This window comes from Salvia splendens, chromosome 7 (genome assembly GCF_004379255.2).
Source record: "Salvia splendens isolate huo1 chromosome 7, SspV2, whole genome shotgun sequence".
In the NCBI taxonomy this organism is placed as follows: Eukaryota; Viridiplantae; Streptophyta; class Magnoliopsida; order Lamiales; family Lamiaceae; genus Salvia; species Salvia splendens.
In genome coordinates, this window is record NC_056038.1 from 31,393,155 (window position 1) to 31,418,364 (window position 25,210).

General features: G+C 37.3%; 2 protein-coding genes across 2 annotated transcripts; both read left to right on the forward strand.

Annotated features, from left to right (window-relative positions):
• Positions 1 to 2,795: 2,795 nt before the first annotated feature.
• On the forward strand, positions 2,796 to 4,193 carry LOC121742646 (transcription factor MYB102-like). The gene is made up of 3 exons (XM_042135846.1): positions 2,796 to 2,995; positions 3,099 to 3,228; positions 3,353 to 4,193. Exons 1-3 carry the CDS (start codon positions 2,863 to 2,865, stop codon positions 4,062 to 4,064), a joined length of 975 nt encoding a protein of 324 aa, XP_041991780.1. The 5' UTR covers positions 2,796 to 2,862; the 3' UTR covers positions 4,065 to 4,193.
• Positions 4,194 to 22,833: 18,640 nt separating this feature from the next.
• On the forward strand, positions 22,834 to 23,424 carry LOC121810734 (activity-regulated cytoskeleton associated protein 2-like). The gene has a single exon (XM_042211480.1). It carries the CDS (start codon positions 22,834 to 22,836, stop codon positions 23,422 to 23,424), a length of 591 nt encoding a protein of 196 aa, XP_042067414.1.
• Positions 23,425 to 25,210: the final 1,786 nt, after the last annotated feature.

A 25,210-nucleotide genomic window follows, 5' to 3' on the forward strand; every position in this document is an offset into this window, starting at 1 on the left:
AAAAAAATGAAAACAAATTAGAGAAGGTATTGCTTCTTATTAAATGGTTGTAGAGTTTGATCTTTAAAAGAATTTAGAATCATGGCATAAAGTATTTAAATTTACCAAATGCACATAGTAATAGTTTTTTTTTTAATTTAAACTGAAAATATTGAATGGCTTGGTTGATAGTATGAGATAGTAGTAGTTTTTTTCAAACTTTTTGAAAAAAGTTTCCAATATTGCAACGATGAGACTCGTGAGCAACATTGAAATTTATATTTCATACTAATCCAACTGAATAACTCAAAATATTGAAATTTAAAAACAACAATCAAACTTTTTGTCTGATATATGCTAACTTAAAACTTTTTTACAAATTTAAAACATTAGTGAACATTTTGTATGTATGGTGTAATTACCCCTCAGTATAGACTAAAACCTTTAATCATTCATGGACTCGTTACTCTTGAAATTGCAACACACAATTGTCAACGACTAAAAAAATGTCTTTTAAGAAATAGGCCAACATGAGCAAACAAATACAAAAATAAATGTTTTTTCATAATTAATATATTCATTTTTGCCAAATTTAAATTCAATATAGGAAAATATACCTAAACATGAAAAAATAAACTAAGAAAAATTAAAAAATACTTGAAAATTTTATCGTCCCTATTGAGTTGAAGTAACACCAAATTTACGATTTAATATAAAGAAAATAACATATAGTATAGAAATATAAGTAAATCAAAGTCAACTTAATTCTAACTACATATAAACTTAATTATTTATTAAAAAAATTATTTAAAAAATATATATTATACAAAGTTCAATAAATAAAAAATGCAAATTCAAAACTGTATTTAATCAAGAAAGATGTACTATAAATTGATTACATAGTTTTATAAGAAGTACTAAAAGCCTACAAAATATTAAACAAAAATTTCAAACAATATACTATAAATTAATAATATTCTAAAACCCTAATGCAACATGCGACGCCTCCATCTCTCTCAAGTTTCTCTCTCCCTCCCCCCTTCTCCTTAACTGGCGGCGGAAATCATCTCCCGGGCCAGAGCACCGCTCCTTCTTCCTCGCCGCTCTCCTTCCACACAGCCTCGCCGCTCGTCCCGCCTGTCGCGCCGCCTTACCCGCCGCGCCGCCGCCTTACTTGCCATGGTCGCCGCCTTTCTCTCCTTCTCGTGGTTCCACCTCTTGACCACCGGCTTGTGGACTCCTCCACGCTACCCAACCGCCGTGGCCGGTCACCAACCCCTCTCTCTCGTAACTCTCAGGTATCGGGGCTTGCCGGCGTGCGAGTCCAGCCGCCACCGCCGTCGGCTCTCCTTCTCTTTATTCCGCTTCCGCCGCCGTCGACCCTCCTACACCACCGCCGCCGCATTAACCCATCCTGCACAGCAGCAGCGTCGCCGCTTCCCTTCATCTCCGGCATCTCTCTCGTCGCCTAACCCACCGGCTGTCGCCGGATTCCAAGCAGAACCAAACCTGCTATACTGCAATCACAAAATTAGTCCACAAAATGCAGATTCTAGTTCATCTATTTAAAAGTGTTTCAAATCTTCTTCAAGAAGTTTGTATTTGGTTGGACTATTTTAGAAGCCACTATTGCTCCATATGAGCTGTCTTTTTTCTATCCAATGGTAATATAGTGTTGCATGTATGCATGCCTACATTTACTTAAATTAGGATTTAAGTAATTATTTATCTTGCATGTATGCATGCCTAAGCGTGTGCTTAATATTTTACTTCATGCCTTCTAAATTTAGAAGTTTTAAATCTTTAATTAAATCAACGATTTAATTTATTCGGAGTCTTGACGAACTGCTCGGGTATATTATATTCTCGTATTATTTTCTTTAAGTATTTTGAAATACATACTTGACTACTAAAAGTCCAATTTAATCATTTATTGGACATTATGTTAACGTGGCTAACATTTTCCTTTCTTCCATGACTTACAGAATTAAATTTCAGTCTCAAATTTATCTAGGGCAGTGGCCCAATTTAATTAATGAGTCCAACTCTTCTTCTTTCTTTCTTTCTTTTACTGAGGCCTAAGAGAATTTAATTGTCATGGCCCTAATCAATTATTAATGGGCATGGCCCAAACTTTACTTTTCTTAAAAGAGGCCCAAATCAGGGAGCCTCAATTTCTACCCATAATTCGTCACTCTCTTCCTCCCTCATTTCTTCTTAAATTTTTCCCCAATTCACAAACTCAAAATCAGCGGCGGTCTTCTTCTTTCTCTAATCCGCGCCACCCTTCACGGTTCTGTCACCGTCGCCGGCGAATCACGCCATCTCTCCGTCGAGCTCTCTCCTTCAAGCTCTTTCTTTCTGTCGAGCTCTCTCTCTCTCTCTCTGTCGAGTCTCGGTTGGAGAGAAGGCGTCGACTTCCCTCCGGCGTCGAGGCTTTGGTCGATGGGGAGTCGCTGCCCATTCGTCGCTGCCTGTTCTTCGCGGTGACGGGGTCGTCGTCGTCGAACCTTTGTCGTGTTCCAGCTCATTGCATAGCTGTTATTCACTCAATTCTTCTCCCTTGAAAACTGCTGAAAATATAGGCGGCTGTATACAAAAAAAATTAGAAAATAAACTCCAAATTTAGCCAACTGGATTTACCAAAAGTGCCCTCTCACACACTGTAATTTTTTCCCGCCAAAAAGGGTAAATTTGTCTTTTCATCAAACTGTCACTTTAGATTAGTATAGATTTGCTCTATTCATAACCTTCCCACTATATATATAGTTCCCTTCCTCCAACCAAACCCCGTTTTTATGTAAGGGACCTACACACCTCTTCACTCTCTTTAAACATTTGAATATTTTTTTCATAGAAAGGGTACTCCTATAACTCTTAGCTATGGGAAGAGTTCCTTGCTGTGACAAAAATGGGCTGAAGAAGGGGCCTTGGACTCCAGAAGAAGATCAGAAACTCATGGATTACATACACAAAAATGGTTACGGAAATTGGAGAACTCTTCCAAAGAAGGCTGGTTAGCACACATATATATATATATATATATATACATATATCTACTCTATTTCAATGCTTAATTTACGCTTGAATTCTCATTCAACTCAAACTCCATTTTTTAGGTCTGCAAAGATGCGGGAAGAGTTGCCGACTGCGGTGGACCAATTACCTCCGGCCAGATATCAAGAGAGGAAAATTCTCCTTCGAGGAAGAAGAAACCATCATCCAGCTTCATTGTATCCTCGGCAACAAGTATGCTCCTTAATCAATAATCGATCTATAGTAGTAATAAAAAATTAAATTAAATATTACTATAATTGTGTATGAGCTTTCTAAAAGAGGAAAATTATTGATTTAGCCTTTTTGTCTGAAACAGATGGTCGGCGATAGCAGGCAGACTACCGGGAAGAACTGACAACGAGATAAAGAACTATTGGAACACGCATATTAGAAAGCGGCTGCTGCGAATGGGAATCGACCCCATCACTCACAGCCCCCGCCGCGACCTCCTTGACCTCTCAACCCTCCTAAACTTCGCTCTCTGCGCTCAACAACAACAACACTCAAACATCGACTTTTCCAGATTAATAGGAACGCAACCTTTGATCAATCCGGAAATAATAAGGTTGGCATCTTCCCTGCTTTCCTCAGACCGTCGAAACCAGCAGGCCTTTCTCATGACTCAAAATCAACTAAATACAAACTGCAACGATCAAGTTTCTCCAACAACGTCTACCACACTCTCTAATCAGAATCGGAATCTGGCCGGATTTGTTGACTGGCAGCAAAACGACAGTTCGGTTTTTATGACGGAAGATTATTCACAGCCGGCTAACTACGGGTATTACGGGTCGGTTCAGTCGGTTGTGGATCCGGCGATTTCGTCGGATAATTCGACGTTTCAGACTAATTGCAGCAGCAACTTCAGCTTCCAATCCGTTTTGTCCAACATCTCCACGCCGTTGAATTCCGGTTCGACTTACAATATGACCGGCGGCAGCACAGAAGATGAGAGGGAAAGTTATTGTAGCAATATGTTAAAGTTTGAGATTCCGGCGGATATATTGGATGTCGCCGATTTCATCTAAATATTTACCATCATTGCGAAGCGATGTGGACATTTTTCTTTTTCTTTTTATTTAGGTTTCTCATGTTCCTTGCTTCTTGTAAATTAATAACTGTTCAAGTTTAACTTGTTCAGTTAAATTTTTCTAGTACTTGGAATTAGCCAACACTTGTTTCACAATTTATATCTTATTAGGAAATTATAATAATGCAATCTCAGTTTCTTTTCTGGCTTTCTTGTGTGGATATGATCCATATTATAAGGACTATCATTTATTTGAAATTGATTGGACTCTTCAATTATTGATATAATTATGACGACTTTCTGTCAAGTTATTTCCTACTACTACTCCATTTAAACATCATAAATAACACCAACATTGTTTGTACTAATTTACCATTTATTTCATATTTGCATGAACTGATACCGAAAGGGAAACCACAGTCATTATTTAATGAATAGCTACAACTTTCTTGATGACATTAATTAATTAGTAGTATATCTTGTTATTTTTAGCAACTTCATATCTTGTAATTCGCATCATTTGTCTGGTTAACTTACTTAAAGGGGAAAACTAGATCCATAATTTATTGCTAATAACATTTAACTTAAAATAATCCTAAAGTTGATAAATAAAAAGGAAGAAGATAGATTTAGCATCGAGAAGATGGTTTCAATCAAGCCCGACAGCGGAGTTGCGGCGGCGGTAGCCCAGCCGCCGACAGTGGCCAGAGGAGCTGACGCGTGGTGGCGCCACCTGTTATCTCTTATCTGTTTATGTACTAATAAAGTAAGTAATGATAATATTTGTGTTAAGTGTTAACAATATGCATGGGTTAGCAAGGGTTTGACTAAAAGGGGCGGGTACGTGCCAGATGCTGAGTAGGGACCACTCCAATAAATAAAGGAGGGATATTTTACTTTACTGAAAAATCATGGCGTGGCTGTTGTGCATTTTGTTGCCTTTTTTTTTCTCCAAATCAATTAATAGCCCCTTTGTCAAACAACACAGTGACTGCAGTTGTTGAAATTAATCATAGATATGACATTGTTTGCGTTATCGTACTCCCTTTTTTCTTTTAAGTATAAAAAATGTTTAACTTTCCTTTTAATTTAATTAATTAATGTCATATATCTATTTTGAGAAAAAAAATAATTATATTTATATATAAAAAATATATATTTCCTCTCTATTTAATTCATAAAACAAAATCTTCCATAATATCATATCTCATATCATCCCACAAGTATAACATTTTTATAGAACGGAGGAAGTATGAATTTTTTGCGCGATATGTGCTATAATATAAAATTGATAAAATTTTAATGTAAGTTAAAAGAGAGAATAGTGAAAATAATATTAGTGGATAGGGAAGACCACATTATTTGTAGTGCTTAGTTGTATACTCCCTCCATCTACGAAAAATAGACGTGAATGACACATGTTTCAATGAGTTCAATTTTCGATTTGTGAAGGAACTGTGGCAAGACATCAACCAAGAGGTGTGTGAGCTTATCTTCCAATTCTTTGATTCTGGAAAACTACCCAAGGAAATCAACCGAACTTGGGTAACGCTGATTCCTAAAGTTGAAGGAGCAGTTGACATCAAAGATTTTCGACCAATCAGTATGATTGGCAGTCTGCTTTTGTTAAAGGTCGGCAGATCCTAGATGGTGCCCTCATTGCAAGGGAAGCTGTCTGGTGGATCAAAAAATCGAAACAAAGAGCCGCTATTATCAAATTGGACTTCCAGAAAGCGTACGATACTGTTCGATGGAGCTTCTTAGAGGAGATATTGCAGGGCATGGGTTTTGGGAGCAGGTGGACTACGTGGATTATGGAGTGTGTGAGAACAGCCTCGATGTCTATTCTTGTCAATGGATCACCCACCTCGCCGTTTCATCTACAAAGAGGGCTAAGACAGGGTGACCCTTTATCATCTTTTCTGTTCTTGTTGATCGTCGAGACCTTTAACCGGCTGGTTGCTAATGGTAGAGAGTTGGGAGTTTTTGAGGGGTGATGCGCTTATTATTAGCACTATAAATACATGCAAGTATACAGAGTAAGAGTAGGAATAGTATAGCTAAAGGTCAGTACCGGATATCGATCACGGGGAAAACAATGACAGACTGACTACCTTCTACTAAGCTTCGTTCACTATTTGGAAAACCGAAAGTTTTTGGAATTTTTGAAAACTAAAAACAATTTGAAAACAAGTAAACAACTAATTGCAATTAATTAAAGAGGTAAAATATGAGAGATAAGAGAATTCCAGGGACGTGCGTTCACAGTTATGGTTATACAAATCCAACTACAATACCCTAGCACAGTTTATACTTCGATAGAACGAGTCACATAAGTTTTGCCCATGCGGCACATGCGTAAATTACTAACACTAGGGTTATCAATCCTAGATTTATAACTCCTAAAAGCTCCTAAGACCCTTATAAAGTCTTCACTCTCAATTAACAGTGCCGTTTTAAGGGAAGCTAATTGTAGTGTCTACTAAGTGGATCTAACTCGCCAACCTCCTCTCACGATTATGTAGCAAGTTATATTAAATCATCATCGAATGTGTCACTCAAACGTGAAGTATTATAGAATAACTTAGGGAAGAAACGAAGTAGAAACAAAACGGATATTAAATAGAAAACGTATAACCAAAGTCGTTACTAACACATCCCTAGAATCCTATGAATTTAGTTACACATAATTGAATAAGCTAAAAAACATAGAATGAAAGGAAAACAAAGTGAACATAAGAACTAAAGTAATAAAACCCAAAGGTTGAATCCTTGTAGCCTTGATCTTCTCTTGATTCCTTCTTCAACCTCTTGCACAATGAAGAACTCTCAAATTTATGCTCTAGAATTAAATGGCAAAAAGAGGATGATTTATTGAAGAGGTTTGAGGGGGTATATATAGGCTTGAAAAAGGTTTAATCATGGTAAAAGGTGTCCTTCAAGTAATAGGAAAGATGGAATTTTCGTGCACCATAGATTAAGGAAAAGATTTGGCTTGACAAGGTAATGTCTTCTTTCATTCTTTAAATTTTCACCTAAATTCTGCATTTGACAGCTTTGCGCGACCTTCGTAAAATAACCATAACTTTCTCCACAAAACTCTGTTTGAGATGATATTAGTACCAACGCGAATCTCTTTCGAAGGCGAAGAGAATGACATAGAGAACGCCCTGATCGGACTTCAGAATCGTCAAAAACATGAGTTTGAACACAGGCTATCGTGCGCTGCGTTTTCCCAGCGAGCCGCTGCACCATGGCCAGAGGTCGCTGTATGTTGATCCGTAGCCTCTGCCTCTCGAACAACGGTCACTACACTTCATTCCAGCGGTCGCTGGCAATTATCCCGTAGTTCTGGATCTCTTGGAGCGATCGTTGCGCAATCATATCCTGTTTTTTGAATGCTTATTTTAGTAATTGGTGCATTGATTTATTCTTTTGTTCGTAGCAGTGAAGTATTTTTCATACCGAATGAAACTTTTTATCATCGTAATAAACTAGTTTTCATTTTGTATGAAGTGTGTTATTCTTTGCAAAATTTGTTTATCATCTCTGATTTATTATTTTTCGCTTAGTTTCAATTAATGTGTTTTTTATGTTGTTGGGATGAAACCTTTTAGCTATTTTATGTTAATAAAATCATTATTATGTGTTAGTCTTATGAAAGCTTTTAGTTAATAATGTCAATATTTATTCTGTGTTTTTATATATTGATAAATTGAAATTTTTAAAATTTTCTTTTTTTTTGTTTTTATCTCAGTGTCATATATCCCTGAATGTCCTCCCCAAATGGTTCAGGAAGACGGCCTCTCACACGCTGATACGATTCTTCACTTAATTAGTTTAGATTTATTAAGATTTTGCATATCTTTACGTATATTTATTTCTTGTTCGATAAGTTAGGATTTAGTATTATAAATAGGGAAGAATGTGATCATTTGAAGCAATCAAGGAAATACAATATTAATCTTTTACCCAACGACGAGTTGAGAATTATCTTTTACTAAGATCTCGCGCTGCCCGACGGAGAGGAATTCCCGCGCACAGCCGGTTCTTGCTACCGCCGATCCTTCGTTAGGACGCCGGTAAAACGGGATACAACGTAGGGTCGTATCATCTGGTGCTTTCATTGAGAGCCTGTTGGGTATCAGTGGTGCACACCCGAACTCCACATTAGTATGATATTGTCCGCTTTGGGCAAAGCCCTCACGGTTTTGCTCTTGGGATTCTCCCCAAAAGGCCTCATACTAATGGAGTTGGGGTAGCCCATTTATATGCTTGCATCTCTTGTCCATTCTCCGATGTGGGATATGGTTTGCTTCACCACAATCCTCCCCTCAAACCAAGACCACCAGACCAAGACCACATGTCTGTGCCCCCATGTTACAGGTCACCAGGTCACCCCGGGTCTTGGTCAAGCTCACATACCACATCGGAGAATTTGCAAGCGCAACCCACCGAACCCCGAGCCACACAGGCCCAGCCCCTGAACCAGGGCTCTGATACCACTGTAGGGATCAGACTATCCGGGTTCACTATTTACCGAGACCTCTTTGGTCTTGTTTACAAGATGACTCAATTAAAACTCTCACTGTGCAGGCTTTCTTTTCTCTCTCAGTTTTTTTGATTTCCCTTGAGTTCTTCTTCTTTGGTGATTCTCTGAGTGTCACACGGTGGTAGGGCTCATGTGCTTGAGTGTGTAATCGTGTGAATGGGTGAGATAAGCAACTGATTCGGTTCTGACGTGAGGGGTCGTCGCGCCGACAGGTTCAGCGGGAGCGCTGACTGGGAACCTCCAGGAAATCGATATGGCCGCCCCGCGTTTGGTGGGTGGCAGCAGCGGTCAGACGCGCCGCCGTCGTGTTGGGACCCCCCCCAACGATATAACCCAGCCGCGGCGGGGTTTGACAGGAACCAGGTTTCGATGAAGCCTCCCAGATTCGATGGGAGCGAGGCAACAAATTGGATTGCTAGGGTTCAATACTACTTTAATCACGTCATGATGCCCGATGCCCAACGTCTTCACTATGCAGTTATGTTATTTGATCCGCCGGCATCTGAATGGGTCTTCAATTATTGCGCGAACAACGAGTTCGTAAGTTGGCAGAAATTCCTGGAGGATGTACGTCACCATTTTGATCGTCAAAGCTTCAGAAATTTCTACGGCTTGATAGCAAAGTTGACACAAACAGGGACGGTACTGGAGTACCATGACACGTTCGAAAAATATATGAATCGGGTGAAAGGGGTGCCGGAATCAGATCTGTTTACATTGTTCGTCGCGGGCCTTAAACCCGCCATGCAGGAGCGGCTGCAGCTGCACAGACCATCGTCCTTGGCAGCTGCTATGGCTCTAGCACTGGAGCTCGCAGATACGCAGGCTGACCGCTGGCACCAGCCACCGCAGCCGACGGCGACTCGTCGCCCCTGGCAGAACAGGGACGGTAGGGGTCCGACGGGAGTCCCCCCCGGGCAGCAGCCGCCCCAGGCATCAGGTGTTGTGGTTCAAACCCATGGAGGTTCAGGCCGACCGACTGTTCAGATGAGACCCCTGATGGTTCGGGTTTCGCAGACGGAGAAAGCGGAACGGGCTCGGATGGGCCTCTGCTATTACTGTCCTGACAAATGGGTGATAGGTCATGTATGCAAACAACGTTTATTGTGTTACGCTGGAGAGAATGGAAGTGGGGATGATGGAGAGAATAATAAGTTGAAGACTTATTCGCAAGAGCATGAGGAGCTGAGGAAGCAGATTGTGAAATCTCTGGAGGAAGAAGATGATGGTAGCAGTAGTGAATCAGAGGGCAATGATGAAGAATCAATAAAAATTCCTAAAGTGGATGGTGATAATTCTACTAATGAGTCCGATTCCTTTGACAAGGATGGGAGTAAAAGTGAAAATTTTGAAGAAAAAGCAAAGATAACAAAAAATGCACTTCGGAACATTATTTCTTCATATTCTGGAAATGTGGATGGTGGTGATGATTCCGGATTGTCTAGAGGAAACAGCGATAAATCCATGCCAGGTGAAACATTTGGTGAGAAGTATTATGGTGCCGAGGATGTTGATCCGCAGTTTGGGACTGTTGAAGATGAAGATGAGAAGCTGCACATTGACAATGTTCTTTGGAATGCTTTGAATATGTTGTCGGATGATGATAAGGAGCCTCCATATGGAGTAGTTATGAAGTGCTTGCTAGCCACAAAGACAGTTAACATCGGGCTAAACATGCCGGCAAAACCAGTTGTCTTCACAAATGTTCAGGACTTTGATGAGGATTACTATGTCGGGAGACGTTTGCCTATTTGGCGTGTGTTCGATCCAGGAGGAGACGCCTCACCAAAGCTTCTGCTACCGACTACCGTTGTTGCTTCGTAATTTCCACCTTGAGGACAAGGTGGATTTTAACCGGGGGAGAGTTGATACGATTCTTCACTTAATTAGTTTAGATTTATTAAGATTTTGCATATCTTTACGTATATTTATTTCTTGTTCGATAAGTTAGGATTTAGTATTATAAATAGGGAAGAATGTGATCATTTGAAGCAATCAAGGAAATACAATATTAATCTTTTGCCCAACGACGAGTTGAGAATTATCTTTTACTAAGATCTCGCGCTGCCCGACGGAGAGGAATTCCCGCGCACAGCCGGTTCTTGCTACCGCCGATCCTTCGTTAGGACGCCGGTAAAACGGGATACGACGTAGGGTCGTATCACACGCCTTGAGCAAGCTATAAAGTTGAAGGCGAAGCCTGGTCGTAAACGTGCCGAATGCGGCGAGGTTGGTAACCATGATGCTAGAAATTGCAAAAAGATTAAGGACCAGCACAAAAAAAAGTAGTTCAGGATCCATTTTGTTACTCTGTCTTGATGTAATGTCTCAGCTTTTGAACTTCTTTATATTTTACTTAGATGAATTTATTTTTTAGTTTCAATGAAACTGATTTCATGATAAATGAAATATTTAGGCTATTCTGTTTATGGTTTAGGTGGATGAACTAATCTAACTTTATGATGAATATTGTTTTATATAGAATGATCTCTTTATATTATTTGGTTTATTTATGTTTTATTTATCTCATAAAATATTTTGTTCATATTATAGTAAATTTAATTCATCTTATAACCATATTTATGCATCCAGCAGCATAATAATCCCATAATATAATCTTACTCATTATGTATTGTAGTCTTTTCATCATGTAATCATAGTACTTTATCTTATAAAATTCTAATAATTGCACTTGACAATATACTAGTATTGATTAGTTTGAGCTAATAATAAAATCTGTGGAAAAAATTGTGTCATTCTCAAATTATTACATCACTTCTTCTTTAGGTAAACTGCTATCATTTTTTCAACATAAATGTCCATTTTTTTTGCTTGCCTCTGCGTAGTATCCTATTGTTCTGCGCTTGTTGTTGAGGCATTCATGACTGGTGGTTATTGTATTCATCAAAGCTTAACAGTATTTGGCCCTCAAGCTCTGTAATACTCCTTTGCTTGTATTTTTAGCCCACAATACCAATATTCCAAGCGCTCGCCCTTGTAAGTTTCCATGTGTCTCATCGGAAAGACACCACAATCTTCAGCATTAGTTGTTGTCCTCCATGGCATTGCCATCCTCTGTATTCTGTCACCTTCCCCAACAAACTCTTCATCCGTTCCCCTATTTCTCTTCGATCCTAAAATAAGGATTTATGGTCAATATGGATAATCATATAGAATGTATTACAATTATACGTTAATAAAACACACCTTTGGCATTATCGACTCCTGAAGTATGATCATTATCGGCTTCTGAAGTAGAACCATTGTTCCCATCATTGTTTATATTGCCCTTGCCTTTTCTGTACTCTGTCGTTGTTCCGTTTAGACCTCCCTTCTTCATTAGCTCATTCTTGATCAAATTTTGAAGCTCCTAAAAGTATCAGATAATAAACATTAATGTAAAACCACTTCATTCCCAAACCACATATATACATTTTATCATACCAACATATTTTCAGTTTTAAATGAAATTAATTCGGTTAAATAATCAGAGTAGGAAATTATCTCGTCTAATAACCATCTTACTTCATTATATAAAGAAATCATTTCACCCCAAAAATTTATCAAATTTCATACAACAAATTACTTACAAGAATTACTTCATGTTATGGTATACTTTATTCATCTTTATACAAGATCACTTCAAACAAAACTTCACTACATATTTGACCAATATCACTCAGCATGTCTACCTCAATATGTTTGATCAAACAATTGCGGCGAATTTTCAAGACAGCCGGAAAATAGTGAAGATGGTTAAATTAAAAGACTGGAAAATGGCTTTCAGGGTTAAATTAAAAGACTAAACTTTGTACTGTTATTGACAAGACTTCATCTTATAATTGTATAAATTCAGTTACATCTTTAAAACCTTCATTCAATAAATATCACCACTAATTTGAATGAGTGAACTTTCTTTACCTCATAAGTTCCTAAATTCCAGTATGGAGGAGTGAAAACAAAGAGAATTCAGTTACATGAGTACATATTTAATCCAATATTGAGCACTTCATTGTATAAATTACTAGATTCACCTTCACACGTCACTTGATTACACATTGTGATAAATCTAGAGCATCATACAGTCAAAATCAACTCATCAATTCAAGTTTATAATGAATGCAGAACTAATAAGGATACATACATTACACAATACAACAATTTCACTTGATTGAGGAAAAAAAATACTTCACGGTTTTGAACATACTTCATCTTATAATTTGATAAGTTCAGTTACATCAGTCAAACATATTTGATCAAACAAATTCAACCAAATTTGAAGGAAAAACAAGAACTTTAATTAACTAAATTAAACAAAAAATAGTGAACAAAAAGTAAATTTCAGAATTGGGAATAGCTCATCTGGAAGGTTTGGTTCAATCGGGTTTGGGGTGGACCTGGGTTTTGTTTTAGGAGGGCGTTGCGGTTTACTTGTTCCAATTGAAGGCCGTTGTTGTACTAATTAGAAGAAAAACGAGAATCTGAAAATAAAAAAGCTGAAGTAACTTACTGTAGTGAACTAGTTTGTGTCAAAACTAGATTTAGAAAACACAAAATCTGAACTAAATTAACAAATGATCTGAACTCACCAGCATCGGATGAAGTTCTGGAACGCAACATCCGCTCATTTACAACCAAAATGTTTTGTAAAGATTTGGTGGACAGTAACAATTGTGAAGACAACAAATACCGTTCAATTTTATATATTTTCAAATTATAAAATCTATTGTGAAATTTAGGGGAGAACCTCTTGAACCCCACCCCACGCTTCTTCTAAGGTTTACTTGTAATAATGAAGAAATCGTGCACATGCATTTCAAATGTATTTGATCCCTACGTCTCTTATCAGGTTAACTTGTCAGGAAAATCAATTCACGTGCATATCATTGTAATTTTTAAGCTCGGCAGGCATTTAGGCTTTACTTATATATTGTTGGAGCAGTCAAGTAGGATCAATTTAGAATATTCTGACTTCTTATAATGGACTATCTAAACATGAATCAAAGGAGTATTAATATTTCTTGATAACATCATTTTTCATGGATATGTATGTACACGTGTCATATATTCCTTCTATTCCATAAAAATAAAGATTTTTCTATTTTAGTTCGTCTCATAAACACTTTTTTTTATTTTTAATAACTTTTTTCTCTCTATTGAAGTAGATTCATCTTTTCATTGTAGATTCTTAATCTCAAGCCTTTTTTTTAAAGAATGAAAATAAGTTGAAGAATCTATCAATATATAAAGTGCTAATTTTTTGGACAAGTTTTGACAGGAAAATGTCGCCTCTTTCCTTTTTTTTAAAAAAATAATTTTTGTAGGCTTTCAATATTCATTTTTTGAGTTGCAGGCCTATTTTCTCTTTGCACACAATAGATCCAGTCTACTATTGGAATCTGATTGGTGTGTGCACATGTGACTATGCGTTGCAGCCTTGCATGTATGTATATGTTGTAGTATTTTATTACTATCTATTACAAAATATATTTATTATATTACAATGTTGATACACTATTTATTAGCACTAAAAATACCTGCAAGTTTACAGGGTAGAACAAGTATAGTTAAAGGTCAGTACCGGGATATCGAACACAGGGAATAAGATTGTAACTGACTATCATATACAAAGCGTCATATACTATCTAGAGACACGGAGTTTTGGGTTTTGGTTTTATAAACTAGACATAAATATAAAAAAAATATAAAAACAAAATAATACAAAGCAGGCTAAAGAAAGTAGAGTTTTAGGATCCAACTACTACGACCTAGTGATGATTAATCTCACAGAACCTTTACTTTTATGTGTCTCCAGGATTATTAGGAAAGTCGCGATTTTCAGATAAGCCCTTCTCGAGGGCACTTATCCAGTAGATTAGACTCTAACTATCAAAGTCTCCTTCCAATAGATTAGGTTCTAACTCCTTAAGTTCCTTAAACTCAAGTCCTCACAAAGGGTCTCTTCTCTCGAGTGCAAATAAACCTATGTGTTGTACTCGTTCCCTTTACCACGTAAAACTAGCTATCTCTCGATTAATCTAGTTAGACGGACATAGTTCTAAAGTTGGCCAGACAAAAGAACAATAAAAGCACGAGAACAAGCAAAACAATCACAAGAGCTAGGAAAAGGTTCAATTCAATAAATCAAAACATGTTCATAATAGTCTTCACCAAAAAATCTAAAAATGATGTTTAACTACTCATACACAAGTAGTAAAATCAATAATAAATGTACTAGACATGAAAGAAATTGATAAAACCCAAGGTTGAATCTTCAATCTTCAGTCTTCTCTTGCCTGGATCTGCAGAGCTCCGCTCCAATGGAAGATGGATGAATTATGTATGAAATATGGAATGGAAGAAAGTATAGAGAGGGAGTAGGATTGGAGGCTCTGAGATGGGGATTATGAATTAGGTTTAGGAGTATTTATAGGCTAGAAAAAGGGTTAGTCTTGGTTATTTTCGTGACCTACAAGAAATGAGAGAGATTTGGTTTCACAATTTAATAATTTATTCTCTTTCTTGAATTTTCGCCCAAATTTCCGTCAGCTTTGACTACATTGCGCAATGTTCGTAGAATTGTCATAACTTTCTTCACAGAACTCCGATTGAGACATGCGAGATATCCACGCGAAGCTCTTTCGAAGACGAAGAGAATGGCATGTAGTAAGCACTGACTGGACTTCAAAATTGCTGGCAGAATGGGCTCGAACAGAGGCTGCTGCACTTTGGCCTTTTTCACCTTTTTCTATATTTTTCTATCATTTATCAACAAACACGTCAAAAATACCAAATGTATAACATATGCAATTTAAGAACATAATTTGCATGATTGACATTTAAAATAAGTCAAATCTAGTCTTTAAAAACATGCAAAATCTGTGTTTGTCAACTCCCCCAAACTTAATTAATTGTTTGTCCTCAAACAAAACAAGAGAAAAACTACTAAAGAAACACGGATGCTAAGAACTAGACTTCATAGTTGTCTCAAAAATTGTAACAAGAAATAAGAGTTTGACAAGAATACAAATCAAATCAAGCAAAGCTTATTAGTGCATTTTCATTACTAGCTCGTTGATCACCTTAAAGTACATGCGCTCACAAGTATTTAGAAGTGTGTTTATCACTCACTCTCAAAGTATATATTGGAAAAAGTGTATGCTCTCATATCATGCAACATGCAATGTTTACCATAAGCTTGCTCAAAGTCTAATCCTTCCTCTACTTTATGTGATTAAAATCAAAAATCCGAAAGGTCTTTATTTTAGGTTATAATGTAGGCTCTTTGGTAAGGTGATGAAATATGACTAAAAAGTGACTAAACCCAAACATAGCAAAAGTGATCAATTTCTACTACATCAAACTTAGCACCCCACCAACAATTCAAATATCAGTAAATTCCAGACTTTGTCTAAATTTCTTCTCACTTCCCAAATTCCTTTGATTTTTATTTCTTTTCATTTTTTTTTCTTTTGTAGATTTTTTTTTCTTTTGTAGATTTTTTTTTCTTACTATGCACAACCAATTATCTCATTCAAACCACAAATGTCTATGCACTTTTCACAAGTAAGCACACTACTTTTCTTTCTACCTTATCTCTCCAACTCTTTTCATAAGATATGAACTAACTTTCTCCAAGAGTGTATGAATATTCCCCCTTTATTTAGCTTCCAAAGAAAAAGGCTTTAAAGACTCAAAATGGCTAGCTAGGGAAAAATATTTTGAGTAAGATCAATAATTTGGATATATAAAGTAGCTAAGAAGGATGGCCTAACGTCCTCTTTTATCATTTAAACACTTTGCAGACTTAAGCAGACTAGGAGCAAGTTCTAGAAACAACTACATGAATGCAGATAAATCACACAAGAAAGAAAATATAGCTCAAGTCTCACAAGGTATAAGCATGATTCAAGGTAAACAAGCAATTCATTATTTATGCACATTTTCACTAAACCTTAAATCAATGCATCAAGTCAACTCAATCAACACATAAACGAACTTTTAATCATAGGCAACTCAGTCTGATGTTCCTAAACATGAGTATTTCTAAATTTTCTATGTTATGGTCATGACAAGATTCACCTCGGGATTATTAAAAAAAACTAATAAAAATAAGCAAAAACAACTAAACTCACGGTCCACCACTTCATCCCCCCAAACTTATTCAAAACTACGTTAAGAATAAGTTTGCAAAGTTTGTGGAGATGTGAGTAAACTAAGAAAACAAATCAAACTTAATAAAAAAATACCAATGTTGGGTTGTCTCCCAACAAGCGCTTGGTTAACGTCTTTAGCTTGACGTTCTTTGAGGCTCATAAAATATCCCCCATTCTCGGGATTTTCTTTGGGATGCCTTATGTACCTACAATTTCGCAATGTGAGCATAGAATGAAGAAAATTATAGTAGAGTACAATGCATAACATGTGGCAATCCCCTAAACTTTAATCATATCAAGGCATATTATCTACCTTAACATGATCATTTTTCATCCCCCGTAATATTCTCTATCCCCCAATTAATTGCAAAAAATTTTCATCATTCCCCATCAAACTCCAATCCAAACTATCAATACATATCAATAACAAAATCATTCATGAAAGAATTCAAGTTCAAATCTCAGAAATTAAAAGAGAACGTACCTTGTATTGGTTAACGATTGAGCACAAGAAAATTGGTAGCATCCAAAGAATTTGATTAAGTGATGTGAACGTGAAGTGTGAGTGGGTGATTTATGTGGAGAAAAAAAATAAAAATAGAGGAAAAGAGGTTCTAGTTTTTTTTTTTTAAGATTTTCTTTAAAAGAAATGAAGAATAAGAAGGTTAAAAAAAAGGAGAAAAAAAAGAAAAGGAAAAATTCAAACGGAAAAGGAAAAAAAAGAAAAGAATTTTTTTTAATTTTATTTAACTAGCTCTACGGAGAAAAACTTCAACTCTACGGAGGAGAAAACTAATGGTAAAAAATAATAAAAGCAAGAGAGCAAGCATATTTTATATTTCACCCATGCTCTACGGAGTATATCAAATGTTGTAGAAGATAATTGTATCTTCCATAGGAGCGCAGAGTAATCCATTGTTGTGCTTCGTGCTCCTTGCAAAACAAATAAAACAAAAAAAAATTAAAATAAAACTATACAAAATATTACACTCCAAATTAGTATTATCAACTGTTCTACAATATCAGCTTAAAGCAATAATATTCCCCGGCAACGGCGCCAAAAACTTGATGCACTATTTTATTAGCACTAAAAATACCTGTAAGTTTACAGGGTAGAACTAGTATAGCTAAAGGTCAGTACCGGGATATCGAACACAGGGAATAAGATTGCAACTGGCTATCATATACAAAGCGTCATATACTATCTAGAGACACGGAGTTTTGGGTTTTGGTTTTATAAACTAGACATAAATATAAAAAAATATAAAAACAAAATAATACAAAGCAGGCTAAAGAAAATAGAGTTTTAGGATCCAACTACTACGACCTAGTGATGATTAATCTCACAGAACCTTTACCTTTATGTGTCTCCAGGATTATTAGGAAAGTCGCGATTTTCAGATAAGCCCTTCTCGAGGGCACTTATCCAGTAGATTAGACTCTAACTATCAAAGTCTCCTTCCAATAGATTAGATTCTAACTCCTTAAGTTCCTAAGACTCAAGTCCTCACAAAGGGTCCCTTCTCTCGAGTGCAGATAAACCTATGTGTTGTACTCGTTCCTTTTACCACGTAAAACTAGCTATCTCTCGATTAATCTAGTTAGACGGACATAGTTCTAAAGTTGGCCAGACAAAAGAACAATAAAAGCACGAGAACAAGCAAAACAATCACAAGAGCTAGGAAAAGGTTCAATTCAATAAATCAAAACATGTTCATAATAGTCTTCACCAAAAAATCTAAAAATGATGTTTAACTACTCATACACAAGTAGTAAAATCAATAATAAATGTACTAGACATGAAAGAAATTGATAAAACCCAAGGTTGAATCTTCAATCTTCAGTCTTCTCTTGCCTGGATCTGCAGAGCTCCGCTCCAATGGAAGATGGATGAATTATGTATGAAATATGGAATGGAAGAAAGTATAGAGAGGGAGTAGGATTGGAGGCTCTGAGATGGGGATTATGAATTAGGTTAGGAGTATTTATAGGCTAGAAAAAGGGTTAGTCTTGGTTATTTTCGTGACCTACAAGAAATGAGAGAGATTTGGTTTCACAATTTAATAATTTATTCTCTTTCTTGAATTTTCGCCCAAATTTCCGTCAGCTTTGACTACATTGCGCAATGTTCGTAGAATTGTCATAACTTTATTCACAGAACAACGATCGAGACATGCGAGATATCCACGCGAAGCTCTTTCGAAGACGAAGAGAATGGCATGTAGTAAGCACTGACTGGACTTCAAAATTGCTGGCAGAATGGGCTCGAACAGAGGCTGCTGCACTTTGGCCTTTTTTCACCTTTTTCTATATTTTTCTATCATTTATCAACAAACGCGTCAAAAATACCAAATGTATAACATATGCAATTTAAGAACATAATTTGCATGATTAACATTTAAAACAAGTCAAATCTAGTCTTTAAAAACATGCAAAATCTGTGTTTGTCAAAGGTATTTTTGAAATGAGAGAGAAAGTTGTCAGTGATCCATTTGTCTCTTTCTAATGAGATGTTGTCCCTGATAATAAATACAAAAGGAATGTTAGGAATCATAAAAATATATCATTTGGAGTATATAATTTTGATATAATATGTGAAATAGTAAATTTCTGTATGCAAAAAGTGCATACTTATTGAATACAACTATATGAATATTCCCCACTTTTTTCTTGGAACAAAAAGGGAAACCCAATTAAATTCAATAATTTTCCCTGCAAACAATTTAGTTATTAGTATCTGACAGTTAAAATACAAAATAGAAATATATCTATATGAAAATAGTATAATAATATTCAAGATCTTTAATTTAATTCCTAAATACTAATAATTTAACTCTAGATGAATATACATTTAAGCATGGTCTGAAAAAAACAGAATTGGGTAATTTAATATTATCATGTATAATAATGTATATGCATCTGTTAAGGTGATATATAACAACTACATCTCTGGGACGATTTGGATTCATATCTAAAGAATAGAGTTTAGGCACCCACGCCTGCCATGTCATCTGTGCTCTCTTTATGGATTGTGGCGTTCCAGTCCTCTAGGACTTTCTCTCTCTCCTTATTCTGCAGAGTGAGAGGTGGCTCCTCTATATTAGGGTTTGTTTTGTGTCACAACTGAATGAGTCACCTATATACACAAGAGTAAGTTAGTACTATAATAGAAGATATGGGCTTTATATGTAGTTATCTGATTCTGAACTTTATTAAATTAAATGGGCAGAGCTTTACCAATTTTTTCCAGTAATTTAAATGTCTTATATCAATGTGTGTTTATAAAATTATAATTTAGCTTTTTTGCATATTATTCTTAAAGGCCTTTTAGTGAATATTATTAACTGGTCCAATATTTATATTTATTATATGGCAGGTTCTTTGATGATTGTGCTTTTTTTTTGGAACCTACACTTTTTTTAACCAGCATGCACTCCATGCGTGTCCTATAAATACCCAGTTATAACACTTGATAATCACTCATCAAGCTCTCTCTACCTAAATCACTCAATAAGCTCTCTCTACCTAAATCACTCAAACATTATCAGCTTAAAAGATTACTTCGGTTTCTTTAAACATTCTTCCCTCCATTCTTCTTCATTTACAGTTCTTCATGCATTTCTTTGTTTTTCTGTCTTTTACTATTTTTAAATGTTCATTAGCTGCTATATAAAGTCATTTACCACCATTAAATGATATTTGCAGGAGGATGATCTATTTTTAAATGTTCATTAGCCTTGGAATGATATTTGCAGGAAGATGATCTGTATCTCTTATCAAGCTCTCTCAACCTAAATCACTCTAACATTATCAGCCAAAAAGATTACTTCGATTTCTTTGTACATTCTTCCCTCCATTCTTCTTCATTTATTGTTCTTCTTGCATTTCGTTGTTTTTCTGCCTTTTACTATATTTAGATGTTCATTAGCTCTAATATAAAGTCATTTACCTTCTTTAAATGATATTTGCAGGAGTATCATCTGTATCTCATATGTTTATACTAACATGTTTATATAGAATTCTTTTTTAATGTTCCTAGTTCTGAAAAAGTTCATACCTTTAATCTTCCATAGCATCCACTGCTATCTTATTTTTCTTCCTATCATGGCCCCTTCATGATGTCTGTTCTTTTAGATCATCTCCTACAAATAGACTGTAAATTACATTTTTTTCATTTACTATTCTTTGTGCATTTTAGAATAAAGTTTGTACTATTAATCTGTAATATTATTTACCTCATCCAGTATCAGGATTTAATATTGGTTTATGTCTTTGATGCTTTTTGTTATTGTTGGAGATCATTGATAAGGCTCGTTTCATGCATTGGTTTTAGATCTAAATTTCATGTTTTCGTTGCACTAATGTATGTTTGTAAGTTCGGGTGCGTGAAAAATTTGCCGGACCTAAGAAACACATACAAATTACCTGGGGCAGGGAAAAATGAGCAAAAAAGTGAAGCAAGGAGCAGTTTTAAAGATCCTATTTCAGAAGGGGTAAAAGTGACAAATCATGAAGAAAGAATCCCTAGGGATCTGAGCCTCAGCTATAAAAAGGGACAACTATCTTGAAGAAAGAGAGCTCTCGATACACTCCTTAGTTTTCACTTTCTAGTTAGCTCACTTTACACGCACTTGGCACAATGGGGAATTCTGGGCCGACGTGGTGGTTTGGATAGTTTCTGTGGTGCAACACCGTCCTCACGAGGGTGAAGATACAATTAATTACTTTTCCGTTGTTTTATCTCTCACCGTGAACTTCCTTGCCGGAAGCTCGACGACTGTTCTTGTGTTTGAACTTCATTTCCGTGGTTTCTGATGTTTGGTGTTGGTTTACTGATTTTGGATGCTTTTCGCAATTGAATGTTGAATTGGAGTTTAGATTGATTGAATCTAATTTGTTTAGTTGTGGAATTGTTTGAATCGGAGTTGTAGAAGATGGATCTGAATGTTGTTGAGTTTGGATCGGTTGGATCTGGAGTAGATTGTGGTTCCGAGGGATAAATCTGATACGTACTTGTTAGATCTGCATGGCTATGTCTGTTGCTCTTGATTTACTTGACCTAGTAGCTTAGATCTGATAGTTTTCTGCTTAATCATAATGTCTGACGTTCGATCTGAGTTTGCTCTGTTTTTTGATGCTCTGTTCCGTTTATGTTCATATTTGTTTGCTGAAGAAGATGAAGATCGTTGGTAGTTAGATCTAGATCTGTTGTTTGTTTGCTATTCGCAGCTTTTTCTGTTCCTAGCTATTTCGGGAAATTTGTCCCACTGCTTTCTCATGTTCTTTTGCCTAACCGTTTTAGGAAACCCCTTTTTACTTGACCCAGTAGTTTGATAAACCTTCTGCAGTTAATTTCAAGTTTCGAATCATGAATGCTTTTGTTTTTAAATCACTTTTAATTCTCCGGGACCAAGTAGATAGAGTAGTTTAGCTTTAATTTCTCAAGTCCAGTAGTTTAAATTCTTGACCCACTTGTTGCGTGCAGCAGCCGAACCCTTCCAAAACCCTCCAAATGCATGCTAACTCATCCGTCCTCGTGGGATCGATCCTTTACTTCACTATACTAGCCAATAGTGTAGTGGGTTGAGGTTTTGAAGTGGGAAAGTGTGTGTCCAACGACCGAATTCTGAAGGTTCCACGATCTCCTAGACCCTGTGATCTAGCGAATCCTCTGGACCTAGGGGTTTGTGATACATATCAATTGCATACGCTCTATCAAAAGGCTCTCTTCAAATGACGCCGTTGTCGGGGATGGATGGCGTTGTTAATGTTTGTGTTTAGAGGTTTTGGTGTATATAGTTTGATTTGTTTGTTTTTCCCTTTCTTTTAAGTTTATGAACAGAGGCTCAAAGTCTGGACACAGGAACAACTCACCCGGTTGGAGAGACGCCCAAACTAGTTGGCAGATCAAGAAAGCAGTATCCCCTGTCACCACCAGGTCAGGGTTAACAACAGGAGATCCAGTCTAGTTGAGTTCGGAAAGTGACGAAGATCTAACCTCACCAATCAAAGAAGAAGTAGAGTCATCTTCAGACTCATGAAGAGAAGAAGGTGTTATCATGGCGGTTGAACCAGATAACGACCCCGAGATTGGCTCACTCAACGCCCATCTGAATAGCGAACCATCCCAAGCCATTGTTATTACCCCAGCCCAGCAGTCTATTGATATCAAAACAAACGTGTCGGTCGTGATACCTCATTTCTACGGGCGAAAGATTGAGTTCCCATATGAATTTCTCCATGAGTTCTGCAAACTTTGCAGTGTTCAGAAGAGGGCCCCTAATTCGACCGAAGAGGATTACAGGTTGCGTGCACTCCCATTTGCGCTGAAAGGTGAGGCCAACACATGGTTACTAAGGTTACCGGCCAATTCTATCAGCACATGGGCAGACTTCAGACTACTTTTCTTGGACTACTTCTTTCCCTCAAACAAGACGAATACTATCAAGAAGAAGATTCTAGCGTGCAGACAGGATTATGATGAGTCCTTGAGCCAGTATTGGTCACATTTCAAGGGATTGCTCGATTCTTGCCCCAAAAACTGGATGTGCGAAGAAAAGGTCTACAATATTTTCTACGAAGGGGCGAATCCAGAGTCCAAGGATTTACTAAACTCTTCGAACGGGGGAATTTCACAAAGAAACGTGTGAGCGAGGTCAGAGAAAGTTTGGGAAGACTGATTGATGCAAAGAAGGCGTATGACTACCCTCGTACTATCTTTAGAAAGGGGAGTGTGGATGCAGTGAATGTGCAAAGTGATGATATGATGGATGTTAGGTTTGATAAGCTGGAAAAGACGATTATGATCGCCTTAGGAAAAAATAATCCGCCGGACCCAGCCGAAAAGGCCAAGCAAATGTCGGGCCCAGAGGAAGGATACCATTGCTATGGTCAGCAAGGAGATGGAGGATTTCAAGCTCAGGTAAATGTGTTGGGAAGTTGGAATCCGAATGGAAGTTGGAACCCAAGGAAGAAAAGGGACGCCCCGTGGAGGGAGCACCCAAATTTTAGATGGTCTGATAATGACCCAAATCTACCACTCCAACAGCAGAACACCAACTATTCGAACCCTCAGGAGCGGCAACCCAACTGGGCGAACCGAAATCAGGAAGGGCAGAACAATTGGGGTAACCGGAATCAAGGCGACCAATCTAATTGGGTAAATAGAAATCTATACAATCCAACAAACTCTCATGTGCCACCACTCCAGAGGAGTTACCAGGGCAACAACCAGAACCCTCAGCCCAATTACCAATGGAATCAAGGGTATCAAGGGTCGAGTCATCAATACAACAACAATCCGGGAGGTCAAGGAAATTTTCGTCCAAATCAGGGACATGGACCAAACCACCATCAGGGACTGAATACCAGTCAGCCAAACTCCAGGCAGTCGAAGTACCTCGATGAGATGGTGAACGATTTGGTTATCTCGCAGCAACACATGCAGAATAATATGCAGTCCAACATTGATGTGGTGCATAAGCTTCAAGACGCTCAAGTGGAGCACAAGGCAACCATGGACATGCTGGCGAAGCAGCTATCTCAGATCACGACTTCCCTGAGTGAGATGCGCGAAAACGAAGGACGGATTCCCGCCACAGTCAAGCCATCGGCCAGGGCGAACATCAGTCAGATCAATCTTAGGTCTGGATGAGAGTATAAATGTCCGACAATGAAGATTGATGACGGAACGCCTCCTGTGGAGAGCAAGGAAAAGGATAACCCAACCCCACAGAAGGAAGACACTAAAACAGGGGAAGTTGAAACAGGGGAAGCTAGAACAGGGGATGATATCCAGATCGGAGACTTGGGGAAACCAGTACCCCGAATGGCTGACCCGTTCTTCTCGTACCCGGGGACTGAGGTGGAGGTTGAAGAAATGAGGAAAGAGGCTGGAGAGTCCTCCAAGGGAGATTCCAGCGACACGGTCAAACAAGTGAAACATTTTCCTACCGAGGGGAAGCCAAGAAGAAAAAGGATGATCCAGTAGACTTCATGGAAATCTTCAGGAAGCTGGAAATCAACCTGCCATTTCTCCAGGCTTTGAAGCTTCCTATTTTAAGTAGATTCATCAAGGAGTTTATTGCCGGGAAGACTAAACCCAATGGCAAAATAGTGATCGGAGAAACTGTGTCAGCAATGATCCAGAAGCGGAGGATGTCGTCAAAACGCACTGACCTAGGTATGTTTACTCTTCTCATTTCAATCGGGAACATTAGAATTGAGCATGCTATGTGTGACCTATGAGCATCAATAAATGTTTTACCGCTTTCCACATATAAGAAACTAGAAGGAGTAAGAATGGTTAATACAAATGAGAAATATATTTTTTCAATTTATCTTTCCTTTTTAAAGAGGGTGATGCCGTGATGTTGTTATATTTAGTTCCCAATTCTATCTTCTTATTATTCGTTTTTGAAAAATGTTTGGGTTGTA

Coding starts and splice junctions, on each gene's coding strand:
- LOC121742646 (XM_042135846.1), top strand. CDS start 2,863: ATGGGAAGAGTTCCTTGCTGTGACAAAAATGGGCTGAAGAAGGGGCCT. Junction 2,996..3,098: donor AACTCTTCCAAAGAAGGCTG/GTTAGCACACAT, acceptor TCCATTTTTTAG/GTCTGCAAAGATGCGGGAAG. Junction 3,229..3,352: donor CATTGTATCCTCGGCAACAA/GTATGCTCCTTA, acceptor TGTCTGAAACAG/ATGGTCGGCGATAGCAGGCA.
- LOC121810734 (XM_042211480.1), top strand. CDS start 22,834: ATGGCGGTTGAACCAGATAACGACCCCGAGATTGGCTCACTCAACGCC.